Source organism: Populus nigra, chromosome 16 (genome assembly GCF_951802175.1).
Source record: "Populus nigra chromosome 16, ddPopNigr1.1, whole genome shotgun sequence".
Lineage (NCBI taxonomy): Eukaryota > Viridiplantae > Streptophyta > Magnoliopsida > Malpighiales > Salicaceae > Populus > Populus nigra.
Genome location: NC_084867.1, coordinates 9,400,276 through 9,419,618, shown reverse-complemented (window position 1 = coordinate 9,419,618; position 19,343 = coordinate 9,400,276). Strand labels below are relative to the sequence as shown.

The 19,343-nt window shown below is 33.3% G+C and overlaps 3 protein-coding genes across 5 annotated transcripts; 2 read left to right on the top strand and 1 right to left on the bottom strand.

Moving 5' to 3' along the window:
* Window positions 1-1,477: 1,477 nt before the first annotated feature.
* Window positions 1,478-3,929, top strand: LOC133675643 (transcription factor bHLH162-like). The gene is made up of 3 exons (XM_062097077.1): window positions 1,478-1,801; window positions 3,127-3,462; window positions 3,591-3,929. The coding sequence occupies exons 1-3, from the start codon at window positions 1,670-1,672 to the stop codon at window positions 3,657-3,659; spliced, it is 537 nt and encodes a 178-aa protein (XP_061953061.1). The 5' UTR covers window positions 1,478-1,669; the 3' UTR covers window positions 3,660-3,929.
* Window positions 3,930-9,005: 5,076 nt separating this feature from the next.
* Window positions 9,006-13,326, top strand: LOC133676265 (serine/threonine-protein kinase STY13-like). 3 transcript variants are annotated; one of them, XM_062097912.1, is made up of 6 exons: window positions 9,010-9,723; window positions 10,012-10,133; window positions 11,693-11,889; window positions 12,052-12,190; window positions 12,549-12,683; window positions 12,814-13,326. In XM_062097912.1, the coding sequence occupies exons 1-6, from the start codon at window positions 9,417-9,419 to the stop codon at window positions 13,018-13,020; spliced, it is 1,107 nt and encodes a 368-aa protein (XP_061953896.1). In that variant the 5' UTR covers window positions 9,010-9,416; the 3' UTR covers window positions 13,021-13,326. The 3 variants fall into 3 exon arrangements, with proteins under 3 accessions (XP_061953897.1, XP_061953896.1, XP_061953895.1); XM_062097911.1 differs by having other exon boundaries at window positions 9,017-9,723; window positions 12,016-12,190; XM_062097913.1 differs by lacking the exon at window positions 12,549-12,683 and having other exon boundaries at window positions 9,006-9,723; window positions 12,016-12,190.
* Window positions 13,327-13,806: 480 nt separating this feature from the next.
* On the bottom strand, window positions 13,807-16,076 carry LOC133676266 (bidirectional sugar transporter SWEET5). Its single transcript, XM_062097914.1, has 6 exons — window positions 15,834-16,076; window positions 15,566-15,602; window positions 15,254-15,470; window positions 15,016-15,177; window positions 14,229-14,348; window positions 13,807-14,128 (listed from the first exon to the last, which is right to left on the bottom strand). The coding sequence occupies exons 1-6, from the start codon at window positions 15,874-15,876 to the stop codon at window positions 13,994-13,996; spliced, it is 714 nt and encodes a 237-aa protein (XP_061953898.1). The 5' UTR covers window positions 15,877-16,076; the 3' UTR covers window positions 13,807-13,993.
* Between the last annotated feature and the right edge of the window lie 3,267 nt (window positions 16,077-19,343).

Sequence of the window (19,343 nt, the reverse complement as noted above, 5' to 3'; positions counted from 1 at the left end):
ATCATTGCTGATATTTTTGTAGAAACATAATTTTATAATGTGGTTTTTCAAAACTCAAAATAGGATTTAGAAACGAGCGAGCAAGCCACATAAAAGGATAACATCGATAAATAAATATTCAATAAATTAATAACATTGATTAAATGATATTTTTGTTCGTTCTCAAATTAAATTTAAAGTTTAAATAATATTTTTATTAAATAATATCTTGATTAATTAATAAATTTTCATGTTCTTAAAAGTATTAATTTATAGAGGTTTAATTGTATATAAAAGCTTGCTATTTTTATTTTTTTTAATAGAAGGCATAATACATATGGGGGATGTCATGTATGTGACCTCACCTGCTTGCAAGTTTCACGCACCTTCCTTCGAACCCACTCTTAGTTTTCTATTAAAAAAAATATATAGGAGTAAAGAAAGCCACAATTAATTCTTATTTTGATCAAGAAGATGAGTTCTCCACTATATAATAACAAGTTCATGCATGCATCGTTGTGGGAATTAGTGAAATACTATGAATATATATAAACGCGTGTGATAATCATAGAGGTTTGAGATCTTATTGGATTCTGTACACATACAACGTTGGAATTCTGGAAAAGCAGTGTGTTTTGCAACAGGACTCTCGTTCAATGACTTCTCCCTGCTGCTTAAAAGTGTGTCTTCATACAAAGCATGGATAATTATTACCAGTTGAACTTAGATGTTGAAACATAGACTCTTTAAAAAAGCCACCATCAACGTGCTCAAGATATAACAATAACAATAACAATAATAATAATAATAATAATAATAATAATAATAGCAATTTGTTGGAATAAATTAATTATCATAAACATATATAATTGATAATTCACAGAGAAGAACATATCATACCTCATAGCCTACAAGACATACAGAACCTTTGAACATTATTCGATTAGGTAGTGAATGGATTTACTATCCATATCATTTTTAGAGTTTAAACTAAACGGGAAAAAAAAGAGAAAAAAAAAAAACTTCTTACAATAAGCTAAATTTCACTTTATGTACTCTACGGCCTACGCAAATAACCTAATCTATGCTCACAAATTTTGAGTTAATTTCATAAAAACAAAAAGAGAGAATAATGTAAGAATTGAAACCATGATATAATCAGGAAACCCCAGGTACAAAAAATGGTCGGTGAAGGCTAAAGTCTTCGGTCGAAGAGGGTACATGTCAAGAGTCAAGGGTCAGCAACTGTTGATCAAGGGGACAGCTACAATAACATGGGAAATCAGTCCTGGTTAGATTAGATTCCCAAGTGTTTCTATTGTTTTTTATTATCCTTTGTCTTTTTATCATCATGGACCCACTTTCTATTCCTTTGACAATAGACAGATTACGCTACTTTCCATTCCTTTGACAATTGACAAACGATGTTTCCAGTGTTGTTTCCGCCAATTCATTCAATTATAACGTGAATCAATGAATGAATCTCCGTCCCGTCTCTCTCTCTATATATATCTGGTGCATGAACTTGTAACCATTTGAATTCAAAGCTAGTCTATTGCAACCCATCAATTTTCTTCCATCTTTCTTTCTTTCTTTCTTTCTTTGCTTTCAAGCATTTGCCGGGCGTCAGGGTTTTGGTGGTGCAAAACGAAGGAAGGGAAATAATTACATTTTTCTTTGGAGAGTCAAGATGAAGAAGAGCAACACCGAGACATCCAAGCTTGATAGAAAAACAGTGGAGAAAAATCGGAGGGTTCACATGAAAGATTTATGCTTCAAGCTTGCTTCTCTAGTTCCTCATCATTTTTTCAAACCCTCCAAGGTATTTTTCGTGTATGTGTGTTTGTTAAGAAGTTAGATATGCTATAAATTCATGGCATCACATTATTTTCTTCTTGTCCAAGTAAAATATGTATAGTTTTTGAAGGTGTTAAAAGATGTATGTGGACTAGTAAACTTTTTTACAAATGCATTTGTTTAAAGTAGTAATTACATGCAGGAGAGATTCCTTGCAAGAACCCTAACACCAAATGATAATTAAAAAACTGTCGGCATTTTAGCTGTCAGTAATCAGAACACCTATTTCATTTAATAATGGGAAGAAAAAAAGATTAGATGAGAAGCTGAGGGCCTCAGGTTCTCTAGCTCCCATATGCGGATGAAAATACAGATTATGACAGTGCTTAACTTGCCAGTGCTTAACTTGCCATGATTAGATTTTAGAGTTTTCTGTGGTCATGCTCTCTCTGGTATTCTTATCCATTTGAACTCGTGAAATAAAGGAAACTAGCAAGTACAGTACCATGTGCTGTTTTTCATAACTAATTCAAAGAAAAATATAAATCTGCTGTCGATGATTCATGTGCACATCTTTTTTCTCTTATTCATAATAATCAGGGAAACAACCGACGATTCGATATTGAATCTGAGACCAGAAAAGCACGTACGTGTTAGCCAATCTTGCGTCTAACAGCTAGAATCCGAGACCAGAAAAGCACGCACGCGTTAGCCAATCTTCCATCTAACAGCTAGCCAGAAGCTGGCAACCCCTAACTAGTGATATTGACTGGTCGTATAAAGTAATCCCAAGAAACCAGACATCTTTTTCCCTCACTAAAAAGCAAACCATGCATGTCTGTTGCAGTTATTATCTGTCATTAGATATAATTCAGGCATGAAGATTTTTCAAAATTCATGATGAAATCTGAATGAACATTGGATCATACTTGGGCATATCACTGATGTTTGTGTAAGATTCTAGTAATTGAAAGAATAATTATTTCTTGGTTACTCTTTTATGCATTTCCACATGGCAACGGATGCAGTGCCTACAAAGTACAGGTTGTAACTAGTAATAATGATTTAACCTTAACTAGCTTCTTACCCATATTTTTAATCAGGATTCCAGCCAAGCCATGTGCATAATTTTACCATGGTATAGAAATCAGCTATATATAAGCTAATTAGATAAGCTTGGATTCTAAAATTGTTTTTAAGTATATTGCTAATTATAATTTGTAATTGTTATGCTTGAATCACTTCTTGATTAACGTATTAGTGATGTTCATTATCAAGATCCATATATAATTAAATACTAATAACTTTGATTTGACATCCTAATTACTGATTGTTTTTTTCTTATGTTAGGATATGCTATCTCAACAAGATCAACTTGAGCTTGCTGCCTGCTATATAAAACAAATGAGAGAAAGAGTAGAGAAGCTGAAGAGGGTGAAGGAACAAGCAATCACAACAGTTCAAACAAGCAGGAGTGGCATGACTAGTATGATGATTGGCTTGAGATTGCCAGTGATTGAACTAAGAGATTTTGGGTCGAGCATAGAAGTGGTGTTGGTTAGTGGGTTGAACAAGAACTTCATGTTTTATGAAGTTATTACTGTTCTTAGCGATGAAGGAGCTGAAGTTGTCAGCGCTAGCTATTCAACTGTGGGTGATAAGGTTTTCCACACTATTCATGCACAGGTGATTATTAAATGCAACTCTCTAACCAAATTTAATTATTCCAACCACATTTTTCTGCAGGTACAAATTGTATGTATAAATATCTCTATATGCGAACTAAAGTGTTATGTACTTGGTAAATGTATTAGGTTAGAATTTCCAGAGTTGGTGTGGAGACTTCAAGAGTGTGGGAAAGATTGCAAGAACTGATTTCCTAAGAGTTTGTATATGGGAGGGTAAATCGGCAACTGAAAAATGAAGAGCTCCATCAAGCTGGTGAGATGTTTAAAAATATTATGTGAATTTCCTCTCAGTGATGGGAAATATGTGAGATATTTTGTACTCAAGGGTGTGATAAAATAAAAGAGAATTGTTGTAACCAGCATTACATCAAACCGATAGGTGTACTGGAGCCCTAGGCCATTTCATACCTTGAACTCCTTGGAAATTTAATATTTCAATGTAATGCAATTATTATGTTTGATACATATGTTAGTGCATAATCAAAAGATTAAGCAAATGAACTTGTTATAGTATATAACTAGATAATTGGTCTGTGTTGTAGTGCAGATCGAGTTACATTTTTCTATCATAAAAAAAAAAGATATTTAGATAACATCAATATTTTTTAAAAAACAAGAAAAATCAAAGAATCATATTATTAATTTGATTGATTTCAATAAACTTAATTAGTTTAATAATAAAATTTTAAAAAAGCATTAACAACAAACAAGGCAAACAAAAATAAATGGTAATAATTAACTATAAAAACAAGTTGTCAATATCATACTCGGAAGAACAAGAAAGAAAAGCCCAATGAAGACTTGTCGTTACTCCATCGTAGACATCATCCCACTATTAGAAAGTGCTCGATCACCGAGAGGGTTTTAACACCACTATGAAAAGTTGCACGAAGACACCAAAAGAGATTGTATACGTCGTTAGAGCAACGATCTAGAAAGCAAATCAAATAAAATATCATGAAGTGAGCATCTCATATTTATATTTAATTCAATTAAAAAAATAAAATGTCTTAAAAATAAGCTAAATTTAACAAATAACATTAAATTAAAAAACCTAAGATAATTCGAGTCATTTTCAAGATTAGTGAAAAATCATATATATATATATATATATATATATATATATATATATATATATATATATATATATAGCAACAAAACCCATTCTCCAATTAAATAAGTGTTAAAGCATGAAATTGAAAAAATATAAGCTTTTTTTAAAAAATCAAACAAACCCCAGTGAACCTCTTAAACCTAGGTTAATCTTTCAAATTTGCAACTCGTTAAATCTTAGATCCAGGTTCAATTAATAAGCTCAGTTTCTAACCAATTTAATGTTCAAGAATGAACTTAGAAAAAAAATCAATTTAAAAATTTTGTCAAAGTAAAAAAAAATAGCAATAAAAAGAATGAGTATCAAATTTGAATGGGAAAAAAAACTGGAGGAGGATGAAATCATAAAAAAATTAAAAATTATTTCAAATAAAACAAATAGTAATAAAAAAAATGAGGATAAAATCCGATAAGTGAAAAAAATCAAAGAATGATGAAATTGAAAAAAACTATAATTTTATAAATTATTTTAAATAAAAAAAATAGCAATAAAAATAATAAGGATTAAATCTTAAAAAAAATCAAATGACTGCTTTAAAAATCTAAAAGGCTAGGTGTTGAAATTAAGGAGGAAAGAGAAAATAAGGCAAACAAAAAGGAAAGATCGTTGGTGTCAAACCAAAAGTTGTAAGCCACACACATTACTTAAGGAGGTAAAGGTTGCCAAGATGATTGCAACGTTGCCTGTAAACTCCCAGCAAAAAAATAGAGTTAAATTATGATTTTTTTTAAAAAATATATATCAAAAAGTGAAAAAACAAAATCACCTCAAAATAGTAATTATTTACAAGAAATAAAGCTTAAAGTGCATGAAAATACTGGGGAGTTATAGTTGGTATCAGAGCCTTAGCTTTAGTTCATGAAATTTTATGGAAATTGATATATGTTAAATTATCATATGATGGTTCGTACGAGACATGGCATGAGTACAAATCTCTCTTTAATGAGAATGAGGGATTGACATATGGACTCAGGTGAGAGCTAGGGGAGGATCGTTTAGCTGACACTATATCTTATGTGCCACCAGCTTCTACTCACAGGGGACGAGATGAGGCAACTAGATTTCATGACAATACTATTTCTAGACATGTTGGGGCATTGCAGACAAAAAAGACAGCTTGACAGGAACAAACGATTGCGCCTCTACCAGTGGCATCGATGGGAACTTTTGCCCTGTATGTTGATCCTACTTTTATAGTATAAATAGTAAGGGCAGTAATGGAGACCATGGGTAGTGCCCCAGCCCTCATGGCCCCAACAATGTCACTAGCTCTAGTGGTTACAACACATAGAGACAATGTAGTTGCCTTGATACAGATTATGAAGAGCATGAGAAAGATAAGTTATAAACCTTTTATGGGAGATTAAGGTGCAGAAGTTGCAGGTAGATGGATAAAAAAGATAGAGAAGACCCTAAAACAAATAAAGGTACTAAATGAACTAAGGGTAAACCATGCTTCTTAACTACTGACCGACAGAACCCAGTCATGGTGGGAGACAGTGCAGTCAAGGAAAGTCATAGGGTTATGGACGTGGGGATATTTTAGAGTTGAATTTGAGAATCAGTTCTATTTACCGTATCACCACAAAATAAAGGAATAAGAGTTCTTAACATTGATGTAAAGTGATATATGTGTGTTGGAATATAAGAGGGGGTTCAACGACCTTTCAATATTTGCCCCACATCATGTACCCACCAAGCAGCACATGATAGAGAAATTTAGAGATAGACATAAACAAGAACTAAAACAAAGGTTGATAGCTCTGTAATTTGGGATAATGAGGCATGTATTATTAAGGGTCAATAGAACCAATTAGATGATGGTAAGAGAAAAGAGATGGAGTATTCGATGAGTAAACCTCCTAAGGCCTCCCATTTTTAAGAAGGGAAAGAATGGACAATATGACTAATTCTAGAAGAAAGGAGGGGGAGGCTAGTCAAAGTAAATTAGCTACTAGATCACATCAAATTGTAGGTGGTGCGTCAACTGGGGGGCGGTTAAATGTGAAGGGTAGTTCTACCAAGAGAGCTTCAGAACAAAAGACCATTACATATCCACACCGTGTTAAGTGTAAGCAGCGACATCCTGGATATTGTTCTGCCTCACCTGGGCAATGCTACATTTGTCGATAGGATGGGCATAGATGAGGAGATTGTTTTTCTTTAGGTCAGGGATGTTATTATTGTGGTAATCATAGATATTTTAAGAAAGACTGTTATAGGAGAGCTAAATATATGCAGGGATAGAGTCCGAGACAACAGACATAGAGCTACTAATAGTCAGTCATTGTGGATAGACCCGTCAAGCCATTGCAGTCAGGGACTAGTGGAAATTATAGCTGATCTCGAGGTCAGGGGGAGAGGACCTAAGGCATGGTGTTACACATGACCTAAGAGGATGTACATACGAACTGTCATAGATGTAGTAATATGTATTTTGTTGTTAGAAAATCAGTTTGTGTATGTTTTAATAGATCCTAGTACACATTCTTTTGTAGCATGGAAACTAAAAATAAATTAAAAAACCAACCATTTAAGTTAGAAACGAGATTTCAAATTAGCACACTTTTAGGGATGCGATAACTTGTACATATGTATAACGGAGTTAAAATTACTATTGAGGGATATGATACAAAAGTAGATATTATGCCATTAAAATTACATGATTTTGATGTAATTCTAAGGATTGCTTAGTTGAGCAATTATAGAGATTAAATGGATTGTTTTTCAAAAATAGTGACATTAAATGGATTGTTTTACAAAAATAGTGACCCCACGTGGATTAGATGGGAAAGAAGTGACTTTTAGAAGGGAGAGGAATGTTATATTAAATTGTATAATTCGAACATGACAGCTAATAAGCTTATAAAAAAGGATGTATGGTTTATCTAGCTCATATAATAGATTTTGAAAAAGGTGAGGTAAGGATAGAAAACCTTTTCATTGTAAGAGAGTTTTAGATGAGTTTCTAGAAGAATTACTAGGGCTACCCCTAGAAAGAGAGGTAGAAGTCTCAATTGAGGTATTATTTGGTATCTCTCTAATAGCTCAGGTACCATATAAAATGGCACTAGTACTAGTAAAACTAATTGAGTTAAAGATTCAACTACAATAATTATTATAAAAGGGTTCATACACCTGATTAAAATGATTCATTATTTATGTTGCCCTAATCATATATAAAGAGAGGATGATTGCCACAATCTACAAGCCTTCTAATTTACACAAAACACTACATTATTTTTTTAATTTGATTTCAGATCTTGTTTATCTTAACTGATTTATTTCTTCTTCTTTTGTTACCGAATCTGTTGGCGATTTGGTTCAAGTTGTGTTTGTCAATGGTTGACTAAGTTTTTGAAGCATGAGAATGAACCCAAGCCTAAAAAATGATGCAAACATGATGTCGTGAACTATGATAAGCACTTTTCATCCTAATGGAAACTAGAAATTGAACACCAACATCAAACCTGTCGAAGCAGGCTTTAGGGAGTGTGGAATGGACATAAAAAGGAGGGTTAAAATAGCCCCAATATCATAGAAGTGCAACCTCACATTTTGGCTGCACATGAAGGGTTATAAGAAAATCAATGAATTAAAAAATCCTTTATTAAGATGTAATGGGTTTCTCAGAGAAAAAAAAGATAGAGAGAAAGGAAGATGAGAAAGACAAACTTAAAATCAAAGGACCCAAAAGATGATTGCGTAGAGAGCCGTTGTAACCTGACAGAGCAGATGACAACATATTTAAGAAATAATCAGATGCATTGACAAACCTAGAAGAAAAAACTCAAGAAAAGAGGAAAAACAAGAAAAGGAAAGGAAAAGCTTAGTAGTAGATAAAAGAGGGGAGCTAAACCACCAAACAAAAAACAAAACAAAATTGAGTTGCTGGTAGGTTAGAAGTTGAGAGAAAAGGAACGACAACCACTTTTCAATTGGTGGCGCCACAGCAACCAAGCACACATCCTTGCGATAAGCAATTTGAAACAGTAACAAGCTGGGAGAAACTACAGAGAAAACATTGTTATACACAGTCCAAGCACAACTTAAATTACCAAAGACAAAATGAAAGGGAGAACATAGAATGGAAAACCAAATGGAATATATTGGATTCTTGCATTTCTCGCTCCTTTAACAACGATGAGTTAAGCTTAAAAAAAAAAAAAACTGATTCGTATATTTGTATACAAAAGAAAGTGTTTGGTATTAAAGTAATAATTATTTTCATTTAAAAATTTATTTTCTAAACTCAAGGAGAAATTCATGAATGTCGTACCGCAAATGGGATACTACCGCATAGAAAAACTGGACAAAATAGATGGAGTGGAAGTCAAAACCATCCTTTGAGTTGAGATGACGCATGCCAATCATATCATAACATGTAATTGTATAATATTGTCAAAATAATAAAGGGAGGTGACAGAAATTTCACGAAACCATACATGGAGTAGGTACCTAGTCAAATTGAACGAAGCAGTAATTAATGGTGGAGAAGGAGGAGAACAGAGCACAGGGAAATGGAAATGGAGGAGATTAAAATACTTGTAGTTCCAATAAATAATAAAATGATGGGAGAAGAGAAAGAAACGAAGAAAAGAAAGTCAGACTAAGAATTCAAAGATACAATGGTAAGAGCACCACGTTATGCAGAGTAGAGCCTGAAGGCAATTGCATGTGCCCACATGGCTTATTGTAGCTGGACACAAGAACAATAACTCTCTCCTTTCCTTTTATTTCTTTTTCTTTTTAACCTATGCACAGGGCTGTCACTCAGTTTCTTTAGAGAGAGAAAGGGAAAGTAAAGGAAAGGAAAACAAAACTTTTTTTTACATAAAATGAAGGATAGCAGTGATGGGTTTGTGAGAGCAGATCAGATTGATCTAAAAAGTCTAGATGAACAATTGGAGAGGCATCTCAATAGAGTGTTAACTCTTGAAAACAAGAACAAGAGAGATGATGATGTTGTTGTTTTTGATGCTGCTAATCTCTCATCTACTCCTTCCAGCACTAAAGTCACCCCTTTCAAGAAGCAGAGGCAGGAATGGGAGATCGACCCTACTCTGCTCGCCATCAAGACTGTCATTGCACGTGGTACCTTTGGCACTGTCCACCGTGGCGTCTATGATAGCCAGGATGTCGCCGGTGAGGAGTTCACCACTTTGTTTGTCTTTCTACCTCCCCACCTTTTTTTCCTGTCTTTGGAAAAGATGAAATTTTTATTCACAGTAATGAGTTTTGAAGGAGGTGATGATTAATTCTTTTGCAATCTCTGATTTTTCTACATGGGTTTGAACTGAAATTGATTATTTTTAAAAGTTCATTTGATCCCACTCCCACTTGTTTGTTATTGTAAGGAATATGGATCTGATAACTACAAGCATCAGTCGTTCTTGTTTTACTAACAAAGGTTCTGTCTCTGTTCACCGTTAGTTAAATTGCTTGACTGGGGTGAAGAGGGTCAAAGGACAGAGGCTGAGATTGCAGCACTAAGGGCAGCTTTTACTCAAGAAGTTGCTGTTTGGCATAAGCTTGATCATCCCAATGTTACTAAGGTCGTTTTCAACCTTTGCAAATTTTGTTTTTTATATGTTTGTGCATATCTACAAATCTGATAACCATGGCCTCAAATTACGTTCACTTTCATATATCTTGCCTTTGTGGTGAAGGCTGTGAAATTAATTTTATTACTGCTCCCTTCTAATGTACTGATTATTACGTTCTCGAAAAGCTTAAACTCAGTTATCAGTTTCATTCTTTGTTTTATTTTTTCCTTGTTTTGTTGGGTTGGGCAGTTGGTTGGAGTCAGTCCAAGAGCCATGAACTGGTTCTCAGCCATGTGGTGGTCGTGGTGAGCGCCTTGTATTTGTTATTTTTCTACTTAAGAAAGGGTTGGAAAGAATAGTAGTTTAATGCCTTGGGTAACCGTAACCGTTGAGGTTTTCCTCCTAATTTTATGTCAATTGAGAAGATTTGTAGTTTCATTTTTTCTTTCTTTTTTGTAAATTCTTGTTTTTCATTGACTTTCTTTAATGTGGCTCGAAATCATGAAAATTATCTTTGCATGGTGGAACTAAAGTATAAGTTTTGTTTTGGTCCTGTCCTTACAGTGTTATTCATTTTTTTGCTTTCTACAATGTATTACTTTTCATTTTTATAGGTGCATGTTTTGGGAATTTTATTCAGCTTGTCCTATGATTTGCTCCTTGTTTACCCTTTGTTTCAGTAGAGGACTCGAATGCATTGTCCTACGACTTTTATTCAGCTTGTCCTATGATTTTCTTGTGTAATGCTTTAGTCAGCACTTGAGTTTCTGCAGGTTGCCCCTTATGTTGTTTTTCTGGAGCATTTGGTGTGTGAGCATATAGAGACTTTGGCTAAATTGTGGTGTTTTCTTACTCTAGCTTTGGAAGTGAGCAGTGAAAATGAATTTGCTTTAGGTTTCAATCATAAAACTCCATGGGATTCTTTGGTGCCTTAAAAAGTGTTTTTCACTCATTAATTTAGAGGAGAAAAGGGGAGAAGAGTAGTAAAAAAAAGATGAGAGGAAAAGAGAGGTATGTAAATAGAGAGAAATTGTGCTTGGCTTAAATTATCATCAAATGGCCAGCTCCAAATCATGTGATGGATAAGAGTCAAACAAATAAGAAAATAAAAGTAAATAGCTCACCTTTTTCCTTTCCAAACAAATTCCTAAGAATTTTATCAGGTCCCTCCACCACTCAAGTATCTGCAACTCACCTTTAAGATTGCATTTGGTTTGTCGTTGTATAATCTGAAGAATAAAATTTGTAGCAAGTTCAATGCATCTTGCTCCATTAATTTTATTGCTGCCTTTTCCCGTTGTCCAAATTGATTGTGCTCATTCTTGATATCATGGCTTTCTCTTGGCTCTGATGATCATATATTGCCAAAGTTAAATAATCAACTCATTCCAATTGCTTTAGATGTGTTATAGAAAAGAATTGTTGTTGATTGCTGATATTGGTTTATCTGTTATTTGCAATTATGAACATTGCAGATCTTGAACCTTTTCAATTCAAGTGTCTTAGATACGATAGTATAGCTTCTTCGCAGTAACTTATTTATACTGATTTTGCTCTTTGAAGTGCAGTTTATAGGAGCGACGATGGGCTCGGCAGATCTGCAAATACAAACCGCAAATGGTCAAATTGGGATGCCAAATAATATATGTTGTGTAGTTGTGGAATATCTTGCTGGAGGGGCCCTGAAATCTTACCTTATAAAGAACAGGAGAAGAAAGCTAGCTTTCAAAGTTGTTGTTGAGCTGGCACTTGATCTTGCAAGAGGGTAAGCTGCATTATCATCCCACTCTCTCTCTTTTCTTTTCTTCATTGATTATATCTAGGCTGTTCAAGAGTGATTGTTTCTCAAGCTAACTAAGTGATTAGAATGCAAATTGATTGTATGTTGTAGGTTAAATTACCTTCACTCACAGAAGATTGTTCACAGAGATGTAAAGACTGAAAACATGCTATTGGATAAGACACGGACTGTAAAAATTGCTGACTTTGGTGTTGCTCGAATTGAGGCTTCAAATCCTAATGATATGACTGGGGAAACCGGAACACTCGGATACATGGCTCCTGAGGTAAAGAGTTTACCTCTGTTCAATTTATCTCACTTATCTGCTTTGAACTATGCAATCTTCTCATGATTCACTGAAAACATAATCAGTGGAAGCTCTTTTGATAAGTACTATATGTGTATTATGAAGGTTATGCCTGATTGTGCAAAGGCATGATTTCCATTTAAAAATCTTTTTATCTTGTTGTTCTTCTTCAATTTTCATTTTGTCCTGTACTGGGTAATGATAAAAAAAAAAGATCTTGCTTTTATGCAACTTGAGTAATTCAGCTTTACAAAACGTTGAACATTTTCTTGGTAGTTGACAAAAATGAAAAATTGATTTAAGTCAAGGATCATTCTCATTATGTGGCCGGTTACAGGTTCTCAATGGCAATCCATATAACAGGAAATGTGATGTGTACAGTTTCGGCATCTGTTTATGGGAGATATATTGTTGTGACATGCCTTATTCTGACCTTAGTTTCTCAGAAGTAACTTCAGCTGTGGTCCGCCAGGTGTGGCATATTCTCCTATCTCATTCATTTCTGGGAATCTCACCCAAGGTTTATGGTATAAACAAATAAAAGGAATAATCAGTTGAGGTTTACAACTTCATGTAATTTTCCTCTTGTTTTGCAACTGTAGAATCTAAGACCAGAGATACCAAGGTGTTGCCCAAGCTCTCTAGCAAATGTAATGAAGCGTTGCTGGGATGCTAACCCTGACAAGCGCCCTGAGATGGATGACGTTGTCTCCATGTTGGAGGCCATTGACGTATCAAAAGGTGGGGGCATGATCCCTCCTGATCAACAGGGTGGTTGTTTTTGCTTCCGCAGGAATCGAGGCCCTTGAAGGATATGAACAGTGATGTATTGTTTAAGGTTTTTGTAGTCCAACGTAAACCTTGGAGTTAAAGGAGATATAATATATCAAATGGGGGAGAATGATGATGGTGGATATAGGTGGAGGAACTGTATTACATCTAACTTTATCGAGGTAATGTTCTTTATTTTGCTGCTCTATTCTTGTAATATTTTTTAGGGTGGTTTTCGAACGTGTATTTACTCAAATTGCCTCGCATGCTAGACTGGACGATTACTTCATGCATAAGGTCTATAAAGCTATTAACTAATATCAATGTTAAAACCCAGTTAATTAGCACTCTTCCTTCCTTTCCCTTGGTTCATGTCCCTTGTTAAATATTTTGCAGTTCATATGTCTGCCTTATTTTATTTATTTGGGGTAAAAATAAATTCGAGTTGCTTTCAAATTAAGGAAAGGACATGGTATGTATATGCACTTCCTGCTGGTGCATCAAGACAGATAATTTATAGATCTTCTAGGTTTGGTTGAAATTGTGGCTGCTTAATATGCTAGGAAACCCTGGTTACAGGTCCAGATAGTAAGCCATCTCCTGTAGAAAAATCATTTCTCCTGTGTTGTTCTCATGGCCACAGAATTAATAACCTCAGTGGGATTTTGTGATGAGAGTGAGACGATACTAAGAAATGTCTCTCTCACTTCCTTTGTCTTTTCCATATATACGAAGGCTGAAAGAGATGGGAAACACAAAGGAAGCCCGCTGTACTGGTAGTTCAAGATTAATGTAATGAGATCAAAGGTTACAGTTTTCTGATAAGAAAATCAAGCCGAACTTTATATTGATTTTTTTTTAAAAAAAATTTCTGGCTCGAAAATTGATAAGCCTCAGCGAACCATCCTAACATTAAGGTCACATATATGATGTAATTAATCCTGAAACCAGGCTTGTCCAGCAAATTGACGATTAAAGCACGACAAATGACCAGAGACTGTGTTGTGGGGACTAAGTAGAGGAGAGTTCAACCACAGATCGGTTTCCACTAACATCGTTATCATCATCCGATTTGGTTGATCTGCAGTAGATTCCATAGAGTATGAGCTGAATCAGCCCAGATAACGCACCCAAGCCATTGGGAAGCTGTCAAAAGATCAACAGACAATCTTTTCATGGTTAACTGAAGATAATTTGCATGGAAAAAAAAAAAACAGAAGTTAGTTTCTTTACGATGGTGACCTACCACGAGGTTGATATCAAAATCAAGTAGTCCGTAGATCACCCAAATCAGTCCGTTGGTAAAGTTGGCCAGAGAGAGATAGAATGGCATGTACTTGACACTCTTTGTCTTTATTACCATTCTCTGTCAAGGGGGTGTGTATATATATACAAAAAAAAAAAAATGCAAGGATAAGCATGTAAATTAAATGGATAGAGAAATAACATGACTGTCTTAAATTTAAGTCATTGAATTCAAGTTGAATAAGCATGATTTAGCATATTATAAAAAAGAAAAAGCATTTAACTTATTTTTCTTATGGATTTCTTAACATGCACTCCAAAAGGATACGTTAATTTATATAAACAGAATGTTTTATTTCTCTTGCTAATTTAAATAATTAAATTCAGAAATTAATAATGAAATTTAAAACATGTTTGATCATGTTTTTGAGAAATATGAGATGATACAATTAAGAAAAGAAGAGTTATTGAGATAAAATCGATGTATATACAAACCCATAAGTTAGAGTTAATAATTACTGCTACTCCTGCATCCTCAAGCTCTGACCTGGCTATTTTGTATTTTACTAATCAAATGGTATTGGAGGTGAGGTGAGTGCATGTCTATATCCTTCACGAGCATGGTGATTATGCTTGTTAATTTATAGAATATTCATCAGTCATGAACACAAGATCATAAATGTAAATCGCTGAAGTCATTGTACCAGGTGAGCCATTATTGCATGCTATCATAACAATTAACAAAATCAAATGTAAGAAATTATAAACTCCATGGATGAAGCACATACCATGACTGTCAATGGTGACGAGTACATAAATACGTTGAAGATGATACACAATATCCCAACAAATAAAGCCCTTGTTTTCATGGTATGGAAGGCGAAAACGGTGATCAGAATTACGATGACCATGAAGATCACTTCAATAAGCAGTTCAATGATGATCCGGGTCTGAGATTTAAGAATAGATAATAATTGATATAGAAGCATGAAAGAAATTTACAAAAAATTATTGATCTCAACGTACTTTCTTTTTCCCAGGAGAGAATATGAAGAAGATGGCCACATAGATACACTCTATGACAAAACCAATACCGTTGATTGTAACCACAAGAGTGTTGTCATGGGTGATGAACGGTAAGCCATAGAAGATCCACATTGCGCAATTGAGCAAGGTGGCTACATAGGGATCGGATTTGAAATCCTTCACTGCCTTTTCCTTTATTATCCTCACAAAAGTGGGACTGCAGAAACAATGTTCTTGCATTAATTAACGAATAGTTAGTTGAATCAGATTACCATCAAGGGAGGAGGATGTAGAGCAACAAGAAGACCTTACATGGGGGAGAGAAATAGGAGGAAAGATATAACATTTCCTGCAAATTAAAGAGAAGAATTTAAGCTGCTACATCTAGTGAGAATATGTAACCATGCCATGCATGATATTGTCAAGAAAACAAGAACAGCCTAATGGTATTAAAAATTGTTACCTTAATTTCTCAGATCTATGATTCTAAGTGTGTGTGTGTAGTATCAAAACATTATCCAAGTTAATCTCTAATTATACTTGCTAAAATAATATGATAAGGTTTTGCAGAAGTACGGACCAACGATGCCAACAATGGTTCTAACAGTGCCTGTGTCAGTCATCTTCGCAACTTTCTGATGAATTTCTGAAGAAACTCAAACCCTCTCCCTCTTTATTCAGAATTAGATCAAGAAGTTAAGGCATGCTATAAAAAAGGAGAGGAAGATAAGCTGGCTTGATTTGTCTGTGCAAGAAGACTTGGCCAGGACACAGTCAGGGCGGATTTGATTGGTTTGGTTCAGGCAGCTTTTCTTTTTAAAGATGTGGATAGACTTGTACGCTTAATTTTCGACATGATTTGATGGTAATTGTGACCTATAATTGTTATCTGTGGTCATTTATATTTCCTCCAACTAATATGTCTGAAATTAGATTTTTTTTTTATTAATGATGGTAACCAGATCAATTTGTGTGCAGTTCGACTAATCACACGAGTTCTGAAATTAAATATTATGTAAATCTCAAGTACCCATGAGATTTATAAAACTCGAACAATAACCTCTAAAAAACAAGCTTAAAATCAGACTAATTAATCTATACTTTTTATATTTTAGTCAATTATTTTCCCTTGCCTGGATACGATGATACGAGCCGGGATATCCTAAATGCACAAATGCCATGGAACAGACTGACGGCAAACAGCCCAAAAGATGATCGTTAATTAATTACATTGCATTACTGTAATATCAAGTATCAACAAGGATAATCCAAATTTCCAAGTCGTTGATAGCTAATTAAAGAGCCCAGCATTATCACAAATCCTCCCGCAATTTAAGGTGAATCTGTCAAACTGGTGATGATGTGCTCCCGATCAATCTATCTTTAATTTTATCATTTATCTGTAAGAAAAGTTCCGATATAATTGGTTGAATAAAAAAGTGTAATGAACAACATTGACAGCACCAAATAAGCTTTGAAAAAACACGTAGAGACAATCACATTTGTATTATTTACCGCAAGTAATAATATATTTTCCTTTTAGTCCATTAAACTGGCTTTGAGAACTTTTTTAAAAGTTCATTAGCTATTATTAAAAAATCAAGAATAAATAATTTTTTTTATTTTAAAAGTACAATAAAACAATCAAAATGCTTTTAAAAGCAAAAACACAAATAAAATTAGCATTCAAATTTTTTTCATATTTTTACAATGGTTTTTTTCATTATTATCAGGTCAATTGAGAGCAATATAATGTTTGTGTTATTATAAAAAACAAAAACACGTGAAACAATTAAAACATTATTGAATATTTATATATATATTTGAACTAATTAAGGAGGGGCAATCAATGTTCCTCCTCATAAATTACTATTATTTGAAATAATATTTTGTTTTTGAAATTTTAATTTTTTTATTTTTTTTTATTTTATTATTTAACATTAAATTTATTGGTGATTGAGTTTTATAATTTATTTCATCTTATTTTTTATGAAGTTATCTGAGTCTCATGAATTAAGTCAAAAGTTTTGTGAGTTAACCTGATTGACTTAGTGTTTTTATCCTTTTTAGTAATTAATTTTTTTCATCATTTAGATTTATTGAGAATTAAGCTTCATAATTTGTTTTGATTTGTTTTCTATAAAATTATCTTAGTCCTATACCCTGAGTCAAGAGTACTTTCACTAGTTAAACTAAGTTAACTCGAGTCTTTTTTTTTTATCATTTTTAATTGATTTTGTTTTTCAATTTCATCATTTAATGTTGGAATAGTTGGAAATTTAACTTAATAATTTATTTTGATTTGTTTTTTATTGAGTTATCCTAGTCTTATGGTTTAGATTTGACATCTAAATCAAGGTTGACTCAAGGTTTTTTGTAATTGTTTTTTTTTAATTTTATTATTCAACATTTGATTGATTCAGAATTGGGCTTCAATATTTTTTGTTTGTTTTTTATAAGGTTATTACAATCTCATAACCTAAGTCATAGATTTTATATATTAACCCAGGCTGATCCAATATATTATTGTCTTAATACTTTTTTAAAAAAGATATCGTCTTGAATTTTTTTTATAGTCAAATTATGTTTTTTTTTCTGGTTGTCTATGTTATTTTTGAACTTGCCAAGTTGACTGAGACATATTGAATTAATCTCCATATAGTTTAATATTTGTTTTCTTCTTAAAAACATGTTAACAATGCATGAATAATTTTTTAAAAAGTTTAATATGACTTATAGCGTAGCATAACGATTTACCTAGTTTGTTTATATATATATATATATATATATATATATATATATATATGTTAGTCAACAATCATATTTAACTTTTCTTTTTATAAATATAATGATATTTAAGTTGAACATTAATCTAGAATAAAAAAAAAGTTTATAAATAAATAACTTTGATGTTCTAAATATAATCATTACTGAAGGTTTTACCGCTTTACCTTTCCAAAGGTTGACATGTCGAAAAAATGTTATTATGCATAGATAAAAAAAATTCAGCCACTTTCTTTTTTAATTTTTTGAAAGAGAATATAAATTGCTATATTTCTAATCTTATTATTGATTTTGAATTCAATCATTTGAATTAAATTGAGCAGGATGCCAGAAGTGCCCCCCAGCCCTCTCAGCAGGTGATTATAATTGACAGAGAGTAATCATCCCTAGATCTCCCTTTGGGGCATTTACGTGGTGTTCAGAATGATATTGTTCGGATCAGGTCTAGGTCTTGTGTCTGTCTGTCCATTACATGGTTAGCTTTTCCAACTTTCGCTGCACAGTAATTTTGATTATTATCGCGAGTTGATGGATTCTGCTAAACGTATAGCTCATTTGTTTTAATGAGGGTTATGTGATTCTGTCATCTCAAGCACGAGCCTGCACAATTTGCAAACATTTTTCTACATACGACCATAAAATTGACGAGTCAGTCCTGGTATGAAACTATTTCTGAATGAGTGCAGTGGCACTCCTGCCTCCATTAATGGGAACATTCCCTTCTCCGAGCTTTTGAGGAAGTCGTGCATTGACAAAAAAGAAAAAAAAAAGTCTTCAGTTGTAAAAAGAGATTCTCCGTAGTTCACTGTGTCAGTTTCAGTTGTTGTATAACTGTGTAATTGTACGAGGAATATTTATTACATTTCAATATGGGTTTGCATCCCATCTTAGTAATGCTCAGGCATATCACGTAACAGCAAGGATTATCATTTAGAATTTTTTTTTTTACTGATATGGGTGTTCGGGCTAACGCAATATGAATATTCAGTTTAACTTACGTGCATCATAAATAATTTTATGAGTTCTGAAGTTAATGATTATATAAGTCTTCAGTGGTCCTAAGATTTGTAAAACTCAAACTAATAACCTTTAAAAAACAAATATAAAATCTGATCAGTTGAACTATTATTCCTTAAAATTATCATTTAGAATTGCTTCCAATCTACGTGGTGATCAAGTCATGTCATTTTACAAGGAGTCCAGGAGTCCACTGTTAGTAATGCTCGTAACATATCAATGGAGGTAAAAGTTTTTTTTTAATTATTTTTTATTTAAAAATATATTAAAATAATATTTTTTTATTTTA